The sequence below is a fragment of the Oenanthe melanoleuca genome, chromosome 4, assembly GCF_029582105.1.
Source record: "Oenanthe melanoleuca isolate GR-GAL-2019-014 chromosome 4, OMel1.0, whole genome shotgun sequence".
NCBI lineage: Eukaryota > Metazoa > Chordata > Aves > Passeriformes > Muscicapidae > Oenanthe > Oenanthe melanoleuca.
In genome coordinates this window covers 47,327,836-47,344,808 of record NC_079337.1, presented here as the reverse complement: position 1 = coordinate 47,344,808, position 16,973 = coordinate 47,327,836, and the positions used below count along the sequence as shown (strand labels likewise).

Sequence of the window (16,973 nt, the reverse complement as noted above, 5' to 3'; positions counted from 1 at the left end):
GCTTTGTATTCTTTTCTGAATCACTCAAAATCTGACAACATAATGAAAGTCACATAAAAAAGTAAAGTAATAGGGCAGGATAATTTCTCCACTCACTGGCTGACCTTTAGGATTTGTGCAATTGTATCTTGGGATTTCACTAGATTGCATTTTACTTCATGCTTCAGCAAATTAAAAAAAAATTTATATTTTTCACCAACAAACAGAATTACCACAATATGGAACAAGACTGAAATTTATTATTCTCCTTTATTACAAATGAGCTACTTCATGCAATGTTTGCCACTATTTTTGTCACTGAACAAATTTCTTTAAAAATAATCTTCCTAGATAAAGCTTAAGTATTTGCCTGCCAGCTTATCTTTAGCTTGTCCCCTGCTGTTATTGTTTCATTGCTCAGAAATTTTGTTAAGAATAAGCCCTTGGAAACATTGCAACAAAATGTATTACATTTTACTAATCTGCTTGATGAAAGTTCTCCACTGATGTGATGAACACTGGCACATTGTTCAACGACTGAGCCAAGGAGTCTTTGTGACCCACACAGTGTTTGTGACTTGAGGGTTAAGTTGGCTGGTGTATGACCATGAACAGAAAAATGTCAAAACAAAACTTTCACTAGGCACCATCTCCCCTCCTGACCCCATCTCAGGTGATCTGTTCATCAAGCCATCATGATGAAATGGTTAGTGAACAGGCAAACAGCAGCACAAGGAGGGCACAGAGTGAAGCAGGCTGTTCTCTCAGGGGCAACAAGCCTGCTTGCTGGCTGTCACCCTGAGCTCCAGCCTGGGATGCACAGGGCCAGCTTCCCTCTGCTCTTGGAAGCAGACATAGATGTGAGAAAAAGGGAGAAGAGAAAAGAAGGCAAAAAGAGAAGAAGAAATACAGACGGGCAGATCTTCCAACTCAAGGGTAGAAGTTGCTATGAGACTTGGACTAACGAAAGTGCCAGAAAAATTGGAATGCAAGGAAATGCCTGAGAGCACTGAAGAAAGATCGCATAGTAGAACTGTGTAAGGAAGAGAAATAGCCTGTCCCTCCTCCTATATACAGAGCATAACAATGCTTGAAACACACCACTTTTCCCAATTCTCCAATTAAAAACTTCAGTAAAATGTAGGAACCCTATTCCTGCATCCAGGGCTGCCACAGGCATCCCCCTCTGAGACAGCTCCTTGTGCTGCCTGGCCACCAGCAAGGACCATGCTGCTGGCACAGGGCACCATATCTTCAATTTCTTTACCTTCTGCTGAAAAGCAAACACAAATGGACAACCAGACCAGGAATCACTGAGTTGATAGTTGATACATATATCTCAGTTTAAGTGGGGGTGCACTGCTAAATTGTGAGTAAAATTACGGTATTACACTAAAATACATTCTACTCTGGTGAGAAGCTAACAACAATTAGAACATTAGAACATTGCTGGGAATAATAATACAGTTAAATTGTTGGTTCTTCAAGACAGCACTTAGCTCAGAAGAAGATCTGTCATAGCAATTTATTAAGGGTTTCAATTTGCTTATTTTTAAAATAACTCCCAGCCTCAATTGTAGATTTTTAACATTCTTACAGATATAGATTAAAATACTTTTACCACTATAATGTGTTTAACACAGAGTAGTGCCAATTCTCTAAGGACCACAATAATACAAATAACACTACTACTTGAATGGCTTTTATCGATGTTTTTCAATCTTGTCATAAAACTTACAGAGCTAGAAGAGAGAGAAAATGCCAAACAAAGAATAGTGCTTGACCATGCATTAGATTGTCTTTGCCATCTAATGACTTTTTTTAATCAAATTGTCTACAGGAAGTTTAAAAAAAGCTGAATAGAGAGTTTCTTCAAAAAGGCACAGTTAAAATAAAAAAAAAAAGAAATGCTTTCTCTTTTTCATGTGTAAGTGCAAAATAAAAGTGAAATATGTGCCTGGAAAGAAGAAGAAGAAGAGGAAAATTTCACATATTTGCATAGCAGAATCTTTTAAAGGGCATCTGACCTGGAAGTACTTCTGACATGGCTCGCGGGGCGTCAGCAATGCATCAGGAAATAGATTATAATTTGAAATCTGAAAAGAGGGACCATTTAAGAATTAAAACCAAAGGAAAACACAAAATAAAAACACCACATTTTAGAAGCTCTTGAGAGATGTTAAGCATTCTAAATAAAGCTCACAGTGAGGGTCTTTTGAGTTTTTAATGATATTTGACAGTCACTAAAATATGGGAGAGGCTAGTCTGCAGCAACACAAACATGTAAAAATAACTATTATATTTTTTTTAATGTACAACTTTACTAGGAGCACAAATTCAAAAATATTCTCCAATTTTTCAGCATACAGTAGTAAAAACTTATATGCATTGGAAAATAAGAGGTTTTTCCCAATTACAGCTTACTCAGGAAACCACAGCAGCACTGGGAAAAGACAATACAGCAGTAAGGCAGGTTCACAAAAAAAAAAACAAAACTGCAGAATGAGATCTAGCATATGAAACTAAGAAGCTGTGCTCTGCATATTCATACAGAAGCACAGGGTGAGCTCACAGGAGGGAATCACAAAAAGGAATCTAGGCAGTAAATTCCAGTATGGAGTATGGGACCTTTTCCTGGCCATTTTCTCATAAATAAACCATTTTGCCTTAAAGTGTCTGGTTGGGATATGAATGACACACACAGTGAAAGACAAGGTACTCATGACAATTTTTGTCACTGCATCTAGGAAACATAGGAAAACAAATAAACAAACCAACAAATCTTTCCATAAAGCAGATTACCTTTCTGCAAGAATATCTCTTGAGTACAAAACATTTAATGAAAACTTTATGCCATGGGGCTACAGCCACAAGTCTTATACACTTGAGCTTTAGTTAAAGTCTAGGCAGCTATAGAGAACACTTTCATTATACAATGATTCCAGTTCAACACCAGCTAACTCCCTTCACTTCAAAGGTTTAACAATTCCAATGTTAAAAACTGATTCTAAAACTATGACCAGTTAAATGGTAATAGGTAAACAGATGTCAGCCAAAAGCATCCTAATAAACTCCAGTTTTACATTATTAGCTGAAATCAGAATTGAGACTAGAATATAGACCTAGATATCTACACAAATTTCAGGCAACAACTAACACTTTCAGAATAGAAATAGAAAAGGAAAGAAAATATCCAAATGAAGTGCTGTTGTAGATCAGAGGCTACACCTTTCTTCTTGCTGCTCCCTCTGGCAATGACATCTTAGCTGGAATGAGCTTGGAAGCTGCAAAGAGAAAGCTCAGCAAAGCCAAGAAAGCGAATTATGATGGTGGGCAGAGCAATTTGGGGAATGCAAAAGCAGGAAAGGAGCAAGGCTGCAAGCACCTTACACATGGTGCTCTCAAATCTATCTGCAGAGGACTCCACATAAATCTCTGAGTTGCTGAGGGTGGGAAGAGCCTCTCCAGATCATCAAATACAACACTCTTGCCAAGCAGGTAATCACTGCTGCCCTCTCTACTACACCCTGGATCTGTCCTCACATCAGAATAAAATCACTTCAACTTCATTGCTAAATGCAGTTTCTCCCATTTCCAGCTATTTCCTGCTTCACCTAGTCCTACTGAAATCACCATCTGGTAATCAGCTTTTCTGTCCTGGCTCCTCCATCCCCAAGAGGCATCCTGCCAGTCCCTGCTGCCACAATAATGACATTTCTCCTTTTAGAGCTAATCATGCTGCCAACCAACTGCAACAGCCTAGCAGCAGTGCTGTTTCTGTTCTAGTGGTGCTCTTATTAATGGGAATCCATAAAACTGATCTGTCTTTATGTGGTGCAATTGAGGAAAAAAACAAAACTTCAGATCCTCAATGAGTTGAATATGCCTTCCCATTTACCACTTTTTTCCTTCCCCCTTCCCACAAAGCCAGTCAAACCCCTCATCCAGAAAAAATTCCAAGATGAGATGCTTCTCAGAATCAGATCCTAAAAGATACAAAGAAAAAAAGAAAAATAATAAAAAAGAAAAATATTACTGACAAAAAACCAAACTGGCTAAATCCACTATTCTTGTGCTTTTTTAAAATTAAGATAAATGTATCTAAATAATCAGTGTATATTTGACTACCTGACTGAAACTTTATATTGCAGAGAATGTGGGTCATCCTGTGCTACTACAGTCTTCTTAAGTAACCACATTAAGAAATAAAGAGCAATTCTTTTATTTATATAAGGTATAACCGTGACATGCCATAACAACTAATCTCCATTTAGTGAGGGGAAAAAAAATAAGATGGCATGCTAAGTCTTTTCCAAATTCAATTTTCTCCCTTTAATTAGATTTCCCCCCATGTGTAGAATGGAACAGCCTGCTGGGCAAAACTAGTGTTGTCACAGCAAGAAGATGGAGTATGTTTTATATGCTGGCTACTTGTGAGCACAGATAACAAGACCTTCTGTCATTGGATCTATATGTTCACGGTGACATTTGCTAAGTGAATGGCTGAAATTTTTTATAATCCCATTTAAATTAAACTGAGCCCTAACATCCCACTTTCTTAATTGTCGTATAAATTACTCAATCTCTACAATAAAGACTGTGCCTCAGATTTATTTGCTAATTTACAAATATCCCTCCTTTTAACCTAAGTGCTAATACAGGGTACAAGCATAAATGTCACTCTCCCTTAAACAGAAACACAAACTCAGAAAATGTAACCTGAATTTCTGCAATTGAGATGACTAATAAAGCAAGTAGGACTTCTATATTCTCCAGCTTCAATCTCAAGTGCCATCCAAAAATAACTCTTCCAAGTCTGAAGGTAAACAATGTGTAATCGAAGCTGATCAGAAATACCAAAACAAAAGCAAAATGTCATAAGAAACAGAAAGTTAGGGTAAGCTGTCTCAGTGAAAAAATGTAACCAAGATGTTTTGTAAGACAGGCAGCCTACCCATATGCTTGATGGAGCATTAGAAAGGAACCAAGGGCCACAGATTTGGCACATAAAATTACTTTGACTGATTCAGACTGATTTCAAACCAGGGATTTTTCAGACCCACATAAAGTTGACTTGGATCATTTGTCAGCTCCTAAATCAGGAAACAGAGCCACTCAAAAGATGATTGATTGCTTAACAGGCTTAAGGAAACCCACAAGATCCAGGACCAGCTTTCCAGCTGTCTGAAACAGCACTGGACCAATCCCAAGCTCCTTGATCAGGTGACAGAGGCACCAAAAGCAGGAAAGACATTAAGCACAGGTCACAGCACTAGTAAGAGAAGTAGGCAGAATGTTAACTGAGACCCTGTCAGGTAGAATGGTTAAAGTTCCAGCACAGATGCTGTGCTGGGAAAAAAAAATAAATTAAACAGATGATTATCAGTAACCACTTCCCACACACCTTGTCTGTGGCCCTGCTATTTGCAGCTCGCAAACATTCCCTGTTCCTGCAAAGCCTAGAAACAAGGCTGCACACTCCTGAGCACAATCTGCTTCTCCAAGAACAACTAACTGCATGCACATACATAAAGACATTCCAGTTTCCCTTTTTAAACTAATTTATTTTAAACTTCTGATGGCCTGGCATCATTATTTTACCTGCCATAACTTCATCTGCCCTCTGAAGCACATATTACAAATTTATGGCTAGTTATACATTAAACTTTTATCAAACAAGGTTATCCAGAAATGGTTTTATCCTCAGATAACCCAGACTGGTAGCAATAGTTTTGAGCCACCTATTTTTACTGCCTCAGAGTTGCAATCTTAAAAAGCATGTGAAAGAGCATTCTACAGCAAAAATTGTTTTCTCTTTACTGTAAAGTTGTACCTAGTATCAAATTCGGCTCTAGAGATGAACATTTGAAAATTAAAAAAACGGAAAATAATCCTTCAGTCGACTCTCTGCAACTCCATATGGAAATAAAGAATAAAAGTATGTGTCTATCAAAAGTATCAATATAAAGAAAACAGCTAATTTCATTAATTCCTAAGTGTTTACAAATAATTTTAAATTGCTAACAGTAAGTTGAGACCAGTGAATAAAAATAAAAAACCCAAGTCTCAGACACAGGAAAGAGCAGTATAGTGCCAGCTTTTTTTGTACAATGAGACTATCAGGGCTCTAAAGAAAAGCAAATTAAGATTTTGCATGTTGAAAACATTGTTTGTGTTCCATGTACATTAAAAACATTCTGCATCTCACCTAAGTAAGGTTAGTATATATGTGCACTTTTAACTACATCTGTGAAACTGCCTGAAAATCAGACTCACATGTCCCACCCATATATTCCTTGCCTCCAGTAAAGGAACAGAGCTCAGGATACATCAAACCAAAAAAGGTCTTTACATTTCCAGTCTGCTTTTCCATCAAAGGCTGAACTAAAATAAAGCTCATCACACAAAGACATACATCTCAGTAAGGCTGGAAGTTCCCTGCAAAGTTATGTGTTGTTTTCAATCAAACTTCATTGGGACAAATCAGAAATATTTCACAACATACAACAGCTTGTAAACCAAATGTTGCAGTACTGCTTAAGCTGACAGAATGCCAAGGCATGACTAAAAGAGCCATACCCTAAAGTAACTCTCCCAGAGTCATTATGGTACTGGAATACAGCAATGACTTGAATCCTGGCCTGATGCAGCCAGTGGAGCTCCCTAAGAAGGCTCTGCCCATAGTGCTCACATAAAAAACAAACCACGTGCTCGTAAATGAAATCAAACTATCATATTTCCTTTATGGTCCCCATAAACTAAACAGATCAATCCATAATAAAGTGGAAGGAGAACTTAACAGAAGAGCAACTGCACTTACTGGCATTTATATTAATTACACTGAAGTGTGGCTGAAAGCAGATTCAGTTTCAACAAACTTGGCTGTAGAAGACATTAAACAAGTGGAAAATAACAAACTACTGGTATTACTGGCCTGAACTGCAAGATGGAATCTTGAGTTCTTGACATGCTAGCCAAAATTTTCTGTTCTTCTTTCTTATCTACAAACTCATAGATCTCCACAAGGCATAAAATACCAAAGGAACTAGAGTTTCTGTGAAAGGGGACAAACACATAATGTAAATCTGATATCATGGTGGTTCTCCATGAACATATGCAACCTTAAGTGGAATTACAAGGAAACCTTCAGCTTCTATCTCTGACTCCACTGTGAAGAAGGAATTGACCTGTCAGGGTCCTGAGATAGGGCTACTATTTAATTATGCTAAGAAACAAATGAAAAAGTGACAATAAGCATTTGGAGCAGTACACAGCCCCTAAAGAAAGCTTCTCATCTGTGGGCTCCGAGTCAGCTCCTATCTGCCAACATAAGCACATGCTTTAGAGCTTCACCAGGATCACTAAAGAGGAAGATGAAGTCCTTATGCCAGTCTCCACACAGCTTCCTAGGAAAGGCAGAAATCAGAGAGACTTTAACAACTTCTGAAATTTCCAGTCCATCTGTATTCCTGCCTTTTCCTCAGCTATTATGTGGAGCTCTTGAAGAAACTTGACAGAAAAGTGTCACCTGCCCAAGCAGTGGTAAAGCTGAAATCTCATTTACACCAATATGTCTTTGCCTGGAAAGAAAAGGTCAGGAGATACAGGGCAGGATTTTATGATGCTTATACCAAGAGTTACACAGTGCATACACTCCTCCTCCTTGGGGTTAGGTGCCACTTTGGGTCAGTAAACTGCTATTCTAGGAGCAGCTCCAAGCCTACAGGAGCCACACCATGATATACTTTCATACCAACTCATCTTCTAATGAGTTGATAATGATAATGTCCTAATGATAGCAATGTAATTATCAGCATTGGCTGCAAGACTGGAAGTTTGGGGTACATTCAGGGATTTGCTCTTATTTATAATGTCACCATTCTCACATTTGTTTCTTTATCTCACTTCAGTGAAATGAAGATTTTCACGCAGTTTCATGAAACAACAGCTACCTTGCAAGCTCAGTGCAAAGAAAGGCACAACTGGGCTTGGGAAGCTGCACAGACAAGAGGCAGAGCAGAAATTTGAGTGTTCCTCAAGGGAAATCAAACCCCAAGTTTACAAAATCAACCCTGCTCTCTCTGCCCTCAAGCACTTTGAATTCTTTATAAGAGCAGCTTTATCATGAAGCAGATGATCATGAAGAACCAAGACTCAAACCTCTCCCATCTGCAGTCCAGGGGAGTGCCATTTCATGAGGAATATTTCCTTTCATTGTCATCCTTGATTTATGAATGCTTCAGAAAAATGGCATTTCCCAAAAAAAAGCTTGCTTGGGACAAAAAAAATCACCCTCCAGCAGAAGTTTCTAAAATAAAACCTGAGCAGCTCTAATAATTATACTGCAAAATCACATTTAAAAAATCATTCCATATGGACCTTAGTCTGAGTCACGAGTAAGTAAAAAATCCAGAAATCTACCTCTACCTGCCACAAATCAAGAGGATGAGTTAAAAGTGGGACATGTGGCACCACTGCCTGTGGTCAGCAAGGGCTGTCTTGGAGTTCCAGGTGCAAGCAGGACCCTTCCTCCCAGTGAAAGCTGATGTACCATTGCAGGACTGAGCCTCCACCCCTACACACCCCAGAGGTCAGCAAGTGCAGAAAACTACCACCCACATATTTCCCTACTTTCTCACTTCCAATGTCCTCTGAAAAAGTGGGCTTTTTTTATTGAAAGCAGTCTCACAAAACTCTGCATTTTTTATTTTTATTATTATTACTGTTATTATTGTTGCTGCTACTGCTGCTGTTTAAGCCCTTCGTGAGCATTGAATGCCAGCAGGAAGGCACTTCAAAACACTTGGTCAGGTTTCAATGTCATGCCAAAGACTACAACTAACTAAAATAAATGAGCTGTTATGCTGTGGACATGATATGCATGGACAAACCATTTAAATAAGTTTTTTTCCAGACAAACAAAACTCTTTGTGCACCAAAAAAAAATTTTAGTATTATAGAAAATTTGAGGCTACCTAAACATCACAAACAGAACCATATTTTCACAAGAGCTGCTGCAGCCAATGCAGAAAAGTAAAGTTTGTGAGCAAGTATTAGAAAAATATAAATAAAAAAGCTCAGGAGAAATTAATGAAAGAAGTCTCTTTAGAAAACCTAGCTTCTCAGTAGGTGGAGACTGTACATCCTTCTGTATGTTTTCACAAGGAAAATACAGGAAAGAAAGAAAACCCAACAAAACAGCACATGAGGGAGTGTTCAGTCAGCACAAGAAGCATTAGATAATGCCAGGGATACGCCTGTTTTGCTTGCTGACAATAATCAAGGGAGATCATTGCTCTCTAATTACACTTTTTAGAAGTCTAAGCCAGCAGGCACCTGTTAAATTCACAGCTCTCCATTTTACAATTTAAACACTTTGCTGTTTTTCATACCTTCAGTGCCTGTATAGATAGAAATATATTTCCTAGCATTGGGCTCCAAATAAGCCATTTTCTATTTAAACTGTTATGTGTTTCCACAACTATAAAACCTTTTGTTCTTCTCATAAGACCACACACTATTCTATCCAATAAATTTATGAAATCCTTCAACTAAACAGTCAATGCCATAAATGGATGAAATGTTACCTTATCACCTAAGAGGCAACACAGCTGCTATACTCCACACACACCAAACTCTTCCCTTCACAAGTTTATTTAGGTATAGGTATATGTACAGACAGAAGATAAAGTCAGAGATTAAAGCTGAAGGCTGCACCAATCCAACTGTGAACATGAAACACAATAGCTGAGATGGTGCAATTGTTATTTATGCAAAGAACACAAAAGCAAAATCATGTGTTTTACCAGCACTTCCATCAAGATCTAATCTGTTATCAGAGATTTCATTATGATCCACATTTCCCAAATACTGGGTAATTTCAATACTATTATTGCTGGATGTCCAAAACATGTTATGTTAAGCACCAGGCAGCTGCACAAATCATACAGTAACAAAACCAAAAAAACAAAGAAAGTTTCCTGGCTTAGAAACCCTGACAGGTTAAGGAAAGGGAAAACTTAGCTTAATAAAAGCACAAAGCAGTCATGAAGTAGGTGTTTTGATATCTCTGTCCTCAAACTGAGGGAGTTCTGGTGCCAATCGATTCTGACTCAAGTTTTGGCCCTGGCAGATCATGGGAGCCTCAACCTTTCCCCAAGTAAACAATTCTACTTCTTCATGGCTAAAACTGTTCAATTAGACAATAGGAAAAGCATTTCAGGCTCTTCTGGTAAGAATCTAATGCCTATTACTTGTTCCCTCTAAGCAGGAGTGGATTTGATCAGATACTTGTACAGTAGAACATCTTAAATCACTGAGCTTCAAGCCCAGACATGAGTATCATGTCTGGCTTACACTGAGAGGTCATCTTCAAAAGCTAGTGCCTAGAATTAATGTCAACTGATTCAAACAGATCAGTCCAACTCAGTACTTCACCATCTGACCACCAAAGATCTGTCAAAACTGTAACAACCATTTATTTCCTCCACTGTGGTATAGACAATATCCCTCAAGTCTTTGGGCTCAGTATCTAGGCTGACTCTAATGCACCATTTTAATGCATATCTTTATGATATCTATGATTAGTTTGCAGCAGAAAGCAACCATGCTTTACTACTTCCTAGGATTAGAGATGTGGTTAGGAAAAACCCCAAAAGTTAGTTCTAAATCCAGGATCTCACCATGCAGTTGCTCATGTCCAGTGGCAAAGCCACCACAGAAGTTCCTGTCCTGCCATAGCTGTCAGCTATCACTGCAGTTTATCACCCGAATCAGCCAACACAAGTACGTGTGGAGCCAGATGCCTGAAGTGGTTTGGGGTTTTAAAGAAGTCTTTTAAGTATCAGAAAGAATGTTACAGAAGTGAGAGCTTATCAAGCTGGCTTTTATGCCAAGAAAAACCTTGTGGGATCATGTTCTTTTGCTACAGCAGAAGGAAGAGTGAATACAAAAATTAACCTACCACAACTTCGCCTCAGTAGCCTGAGAGATCAACAGAAAGTGCACAAGGACCAGCAGCACATTTTTGGAGGTGGGGATGCTACCCCACAGCTCTCCAGGGAGGTCACATCAGCTCACTTCCCATGGTCTGCTCTGGTGGAACCAGTGCAGTGTGGTGGCTGATGGAAGGATTGAGGTGATAAATTCTAGGGGCACTCTTTTTGCACTTCTACAGAAGACAAACCTGTCATCAGTAAGAGATGATGTAATGCAGTCCAGCATGGTACAATTCAGAGGAAAGAAACAACGTGAATAATATTGAACTCAAGAATATAAATAATCTGAACTAGAGATGACAGCTGCAGTTGTAAGCAATTGAAGCTCTAGTGCACAGTGACATTTTAGCTTGATCTCAAGTAGCCTGTTAATTTGAAGGTATCTGGCATTAAAAGCTTGAGAGGGATGGGAAGAGGAATAACAGCTAACCTTAGAACTCTATAATAAATGAAGCTGGAGACCTTGAACACAAACCACAGCACACTGTAGTAGATCTGGTCAAGTCACATGGCAAGCCACTTTTTAAAGTTCTAGAAAGCACCTTTGCAGTTTAAACATAAACCATATACTTACCATTTGGGTACACACACAGAAGGGCTGGCATCGATTAAAATATGTCAGCATTCTTTATAAACACCATTTCAAAATTTATAGGCTTAGCAGCCTTCCAAAGTAATAAAGCAACAAATAAGTGAGACCAGTTGCATACATACATGAGCTGCTTGGCCGATAGTGAGCCCCTGGGTACCGCCTGCCCATAGTGCCAGTCAGCACATTACCACACGCTGTCAGCTGCTTCCAGAGCACAGATCGAAACTCTTAACTGAGGGAGAAGAAAAAAAAAAGGGAAGATTTAGTACAACAGCTGTATCTTTTTCATTAAAATGCTAATGACCCCTACAAATTCCAGGATAACTGCATCTATAAATTATTCAGTCACCATGTCAGAGGAGATGAACTGTTGTGCTATACATGCAACACAAATTTATTATTGGTGGTTGGCCTCCATTAATAAGCTCACATAAATTTTGAGACACAAAGAAATCTCAGGTCATACAGTAGCTTCTTTTGGCCCATAACAGAGAACAATAAACACTGCAAGAAAGAACTAGCTATTGGCTTTTAATTGAGATAGCTAGTAGGTGAGATTTAAAAACACTGTTTGTCTTAAATTTTGTGAAGCAATCATTAAGCAATCATTTATGAACTGTTTACTGTAAAAGCAAAACTTATCCATGCTACATAACACTGACTGCTTTGTTCTGTTCTGTTCTATCCAGCAGTGTCTTTACAGGAATGTAGGTAATTAATCAAGTATCAATTTTCTTGCACTATGAAAACCCTAAGCAAACAAAAAATTGCATGGCACATCTTACAGTCAGTTTGGAATAACAAATTCAAATTTAAATGCTACAGAAGCTGTCAAATTACTAGTATAAAATGTTTTAGTCTAAAATCAAGTCCCATTGTTTTTTTCTTTGGTGTGGGATTTTGTACCAAAATATGACTTGCAGTTGCTTTTCATCTTTACCTTTTTCTTAGTTTACCTGAGTAGCCTTCATATTCCCAAATGTCTAGCAACATATACTGAATGTTAACTACATCATTTGTTAAGATACATTCCCTCTTATTTAATTTACTCCCTTGCTGGAAACACCAGGAAAAGCAGCAAATTCTGAGGAGTGTTTTTCCTTATTCATCAAGGATATTTAATGTCTCAGGCTGCAGCTACAAGCACAAGCTTGTTCTATCCAGGAAATAAAGAGAAATATCAGGACATAGACAAAAGAGCACTGAACTGAAAATGTGAGATCTCCCCAAATCTTCAGGCATGTCAGTTCCCTTACTGAACACAATGTTAGCTTATTCCTGAATTAGATAAGTCTTTTATATATACTGGCATCCATGCAATTCTCTGGTGAGCCAGTCTGGGAGCCAGCACAGCTGAAAACTCCATATACAGACGTATTTTCAGTCAGATTAGGCTCCTGAAATGGCTCATGGTGGTTGCACAAGTAAGTATTGGTAGCTAATGAGAGCAAGTGGAAAGAATGGGACCATGGTAGCCTGAGCTTAAAATGACTTTAAATGCAATTGCATAACATTGCTACACAGCCTTTGTAGGTTATTTCTGAAATAGACACCTATAAGGCTGAATGCCTGGCAGTCCAAACATCAGGTAAAGATCTCCATTGTTTTCCAAATAAGTGCTGACAAAGCATGTCCTGTTCAACTCCCCTCAGTGGGGAAAGTTCAGTCAATCAATAAGACTGTACTTTCTTGCCACTAAAAAAATTCTGTCTGTTAAGGAGAAAAGTGAGTGGTATGCACTAAAATTAACATTCATTCAAAAATCCCTACATTTCTTTTGCAGGACAATATGGGACAACTCCTTGCTATGGGTCAAACAGACTTTTACAAGTTTTTTTGGTGGCCTAATAGCTCAACACATTGTAAAGGTGTGCAAGGAAAAAACTTGCAGATGGCTGCTTCCCCTTTCCAGTTCTATAGGAATATAACAAAAAATACATATTTATTAGTTGAAAAAAAATTGTCTCTCTTCACCCCACACAGACCAAATTCATAATTCATAAAAAAATACAACAGAACAATCTTTAACTGTGCAAGGATTAGAAAAAAAAAAAAAAAAAAGAGGGGAAAACAGACTGCAACCAGAAGACAGTATTTCTTTTCCATACCTTGTGAAAAAGTTTGATCAGTATGTATGGAGTTGCAAGTTTATTCATCAATGCATGGTTGTCTTTCTAAAAGGTATACATTTTCCCAAAGCAATCTCACTAAATCATATTAAATAGCTAAATTTGAGACAGACTATTTCTTCCCTATCTAGCACCACAGTATTAACAGGGGCTTTCTGCACCATACCCTAAGAAAAAGTCCTAACAAATAAAAATGAAGACCCCAAAATCTTAAAATCATGCTCTCAAATAGCTGAAGTAAATACACTATGATTCTCCTAAGGTAGTGTGTCCACTCTGAGAGCAAATCACTCTTTGTAGAGGTCAGGACCCAAAGGTATGACCATTTTTAAATATCACATTTTAAAATGCCATAAATCTTAGGGGAAAAGACAACATAGATTATCATTACAGCAAAGGTCTCATCAACTACTGCATAAAATGTGAACTTCAAAGAGTTACAAGGTGGATTAAAGCCAACTATCAAAAGTCAATTAAGAAGCAAGTGTCACACAGTATGTGAAGTTAAACTGCTCTGCAAAATAATAGTGATATTGGGTTGTATGTACCAGCAAGGACATACCCAGATCAAGGCAAATGAAGATACTGCTTGGGTATTGTTTTGGAATTTTTGTGTTGTTATTTGTTGATTTAGTTTAGATTTTCCTTAAGAACTGTCTTTGAATTGTGACCAGACTAGCCAAAGCAACCTCCCCTTTCTTTAAACACATCCACTCATGGAGGTGCACCCTGGGGGGATTTCTGCTCTTCAGCAAGCTCAGGGAGCTCTTACAGAAATGTGACCAACCTTGTTGGTACCCAAATCTCACAGCTAAAGCATCTGAAAACTAGCCCTTATTATTATATTATTGTTTTCCATATACATCCATGAGATTGATAAACAAAATGGAAGTTCTCAAATGTTGCTTTTGAAAGATCCATGTATAATGCATGTACAGGTTTGGATTTGGTTTTATTTCTAACTGTACACAACTTAGATATCCACAACTCCACATAAACCTGAGTTAAATCTGAATGTACCTGATAAATCAGTTCAAGTCTTCATATTAGTTTCTAACCTGTTGGTTCACATTTGTTTTGTAACAATTGTCATTCTTAACAGCTATCTGTGGGGTTTTTTGCTTTGGTTTTTTTTCTTATTATTATACTGCAAAATTGTTTTAAAAATGTTTTATAGTGATTTTCCCATCTTTATAGTTCAATTTAAAACTACATGTTTTACAGCTACTAGACACAAATGTACGTATAGTCTTATGACTTCTCTTCAAGAAATAATTTGATATAGCTCTGCCTGATTTTTTTTTTTGTCCTTTCCTGATTATCTTCCCTGATTCCTTTCAGGTGGCCAACCCCATGCTGCAGAGTTACAGACAAGCATGGAAACAAAACCTGAGCACTAGCACTGCATGCCTGCTACCCAGGGAGCACCTGAAAGCACTGTACCTCAGGCCAAGTTCCTTTTAGGAGCTACCAGCTACTCATCATCACACATGATGAGGACATACCTCATCTTGGAAAGATGCCATGACTTTCAACTGAGACTGCCATCTTCCTAAGCCATTTTCTTTACAGAGCTTTTCTTGCAACTCTTCCACATTTCTCAAGTTTTATGATTGCTACATAAAAGTTTCATTTTACTTGTATTCATGTTTTGATACTACAAGAAAAGAACCCCAAAAAACAAACTAAATTCTGGTAGTCTTTGTGACTTGTTGTTTTCCAGTGAGTGAGTCAAAGCAGTTCTATCTATACAGCTGGCACACAGAATCCAGTTTGTTTGAACTAATTCCCTTTTGTTTCAGAACAAACAACTCATAGTCCAACCTCCATGCTATTATTGGCCATTAAAGCTACGTCGTGTTTCACCCAAATTTATTTTTTCACGCAGGCTGCTACTCATGAGGTCAGCTGACTCCTTGACCTTCCCTGGTTCTCTACAAGCAACATTTGTGTTCAAACATAAATATAGGTACATTCATATTGGCTGCTATAATCTCATACCACAGATTGTTGTACAACCCACCCGTACATACCCAAGAAAAAGGGTATGAAAAAAGGAGATGACTGCAAATTAGCTACAGAAGTCATCCAAGTGTGACTGACTACATCACTCAACCTTGCAAGGAACAGCTGCACACAGTGTGGGGAAAGAAAAGGTTATGGCATGATGTTTCTCAGGGGACAGCTACTCAAGAAATCACACTCCAGCACTCTTGTGTGATATTCTGACAAACAACCCAATCCTACCTTCCAAGTCTTTGAATACAAGGAAATAGATTTGCTAAGGAAGGGGTAAGAGGAATGCTGTGCATTGTTTTAAAAGAACATACAGGCCACAGGTCCTATACAAAACAGATCCATTACAGCAAAGAGGCTAATCTAGGGGGGAGAAAAATTAAAAATCAGTCTATAAGACTGGTGGATGGCTCATTTTAAGAAATCACAATTGATTACACACACAAATTTAGTGTATGTATTTGCATATATAATGCAAACTTACTGTTTTTCACTTTGCTTGCATTCAGAGTAGTGGCTGGCACCATCACTTGTTGGACAACAATAGCAAAACACAATTCAAACAAGTAAGCCAAGTACCAGCCAGGCCATTAGGAAGTTGAGCTGCTGATTTCTGGAGATACCTACAGAGATATCACTTTCATTTTCCGTACTGGGAACAGCCACTGGACATGGATTTCTCAAGTCAAACTGCCTCTTGGAGAAAGCACAATGCTGTCTACCAGCCACATCTCTTGAATCATTGCATGTTTGACCTTTTTGGAGCTCATCAACAATTCCTAAACATTAATTTTGTCTAACAACTACCACCAGTTTTTAAGAATACGTATTTTCATTTCAGGAAGGTTTTTTTTCCCAAGTCCTCTTTTACCTAAGAGATCTTATCCATCCTTCCAGTTTTGTCTGGCAGTGCTCACATCAAGGAGGTTATGCTGTCCCCTCCACCCACCTTTGCTGAGAGGCAGAGAGCCACCCTGCTTTCCAAACAACTCACTCCCCATCATCTCTACTTGCTGGCACAGGATTAAAGTTTTCCGGGAACCAGAAAGACAAAGGCAATCCCACAGACAAGAGGATGTCCTGCCTGCACTCCAGCCCTGCTGCATTTTCTGTGGTTTTACCACACTTGGACCTGACATGCTCAGATATCTGGAAACTCCTGTCCTGCCCAAAAAGTCTGGCAACTCCATAATTTCTCCTCCCAACAAATTCTCAATACTCAAATTCTTGCGGCATGCGGACATTCTTGCTTGCATTTCT

General features: G+C 38.4%; 1 protein-coding gene across 10 annotated transcripts in view; it reads right to left on the bottom strand.

Annotated features, from left to right (window-relative positions):
- APBB2 (amyloid beta precursor protein binding family B member 2) overlaps positions 1 to 16,973 on the bottom strand; it is a 157,493-nt gene that overhangs the window by 85,228 nt on the left and 55,292 nt on the right. For 4 of the 10 annotated variants that reach the window (XM_056489503.1, XM_056489508.1, XM_056489505.1 and 1 more), the window contains exons 1-2: positions 11,691 to 11,779; positions 2,007 to 2,075 (exon numbers count right to left, since the gene is read on the bottom strand). In XM_056489503.1, coding sequence (XP_056345478.1) covers positions 2,007 to 2,025 — 19 coding nt within the window. In that variant the 5' untranslated portion in view covers positions 2,026 to 2,075; positions 11,691 to 11,779. Of the gene's footprint in view, positions 1 to 2,006; positions 2,076 to 10,942; positions 11,135 to 11,690; positions 11,801 to 16,973 lie in introns of those variants that run through there. The other 6 variants (XM_056489499.1, XM_056489506.1, XM_056489500.1 and 3 more) reach the window with 3 other exon arrangements.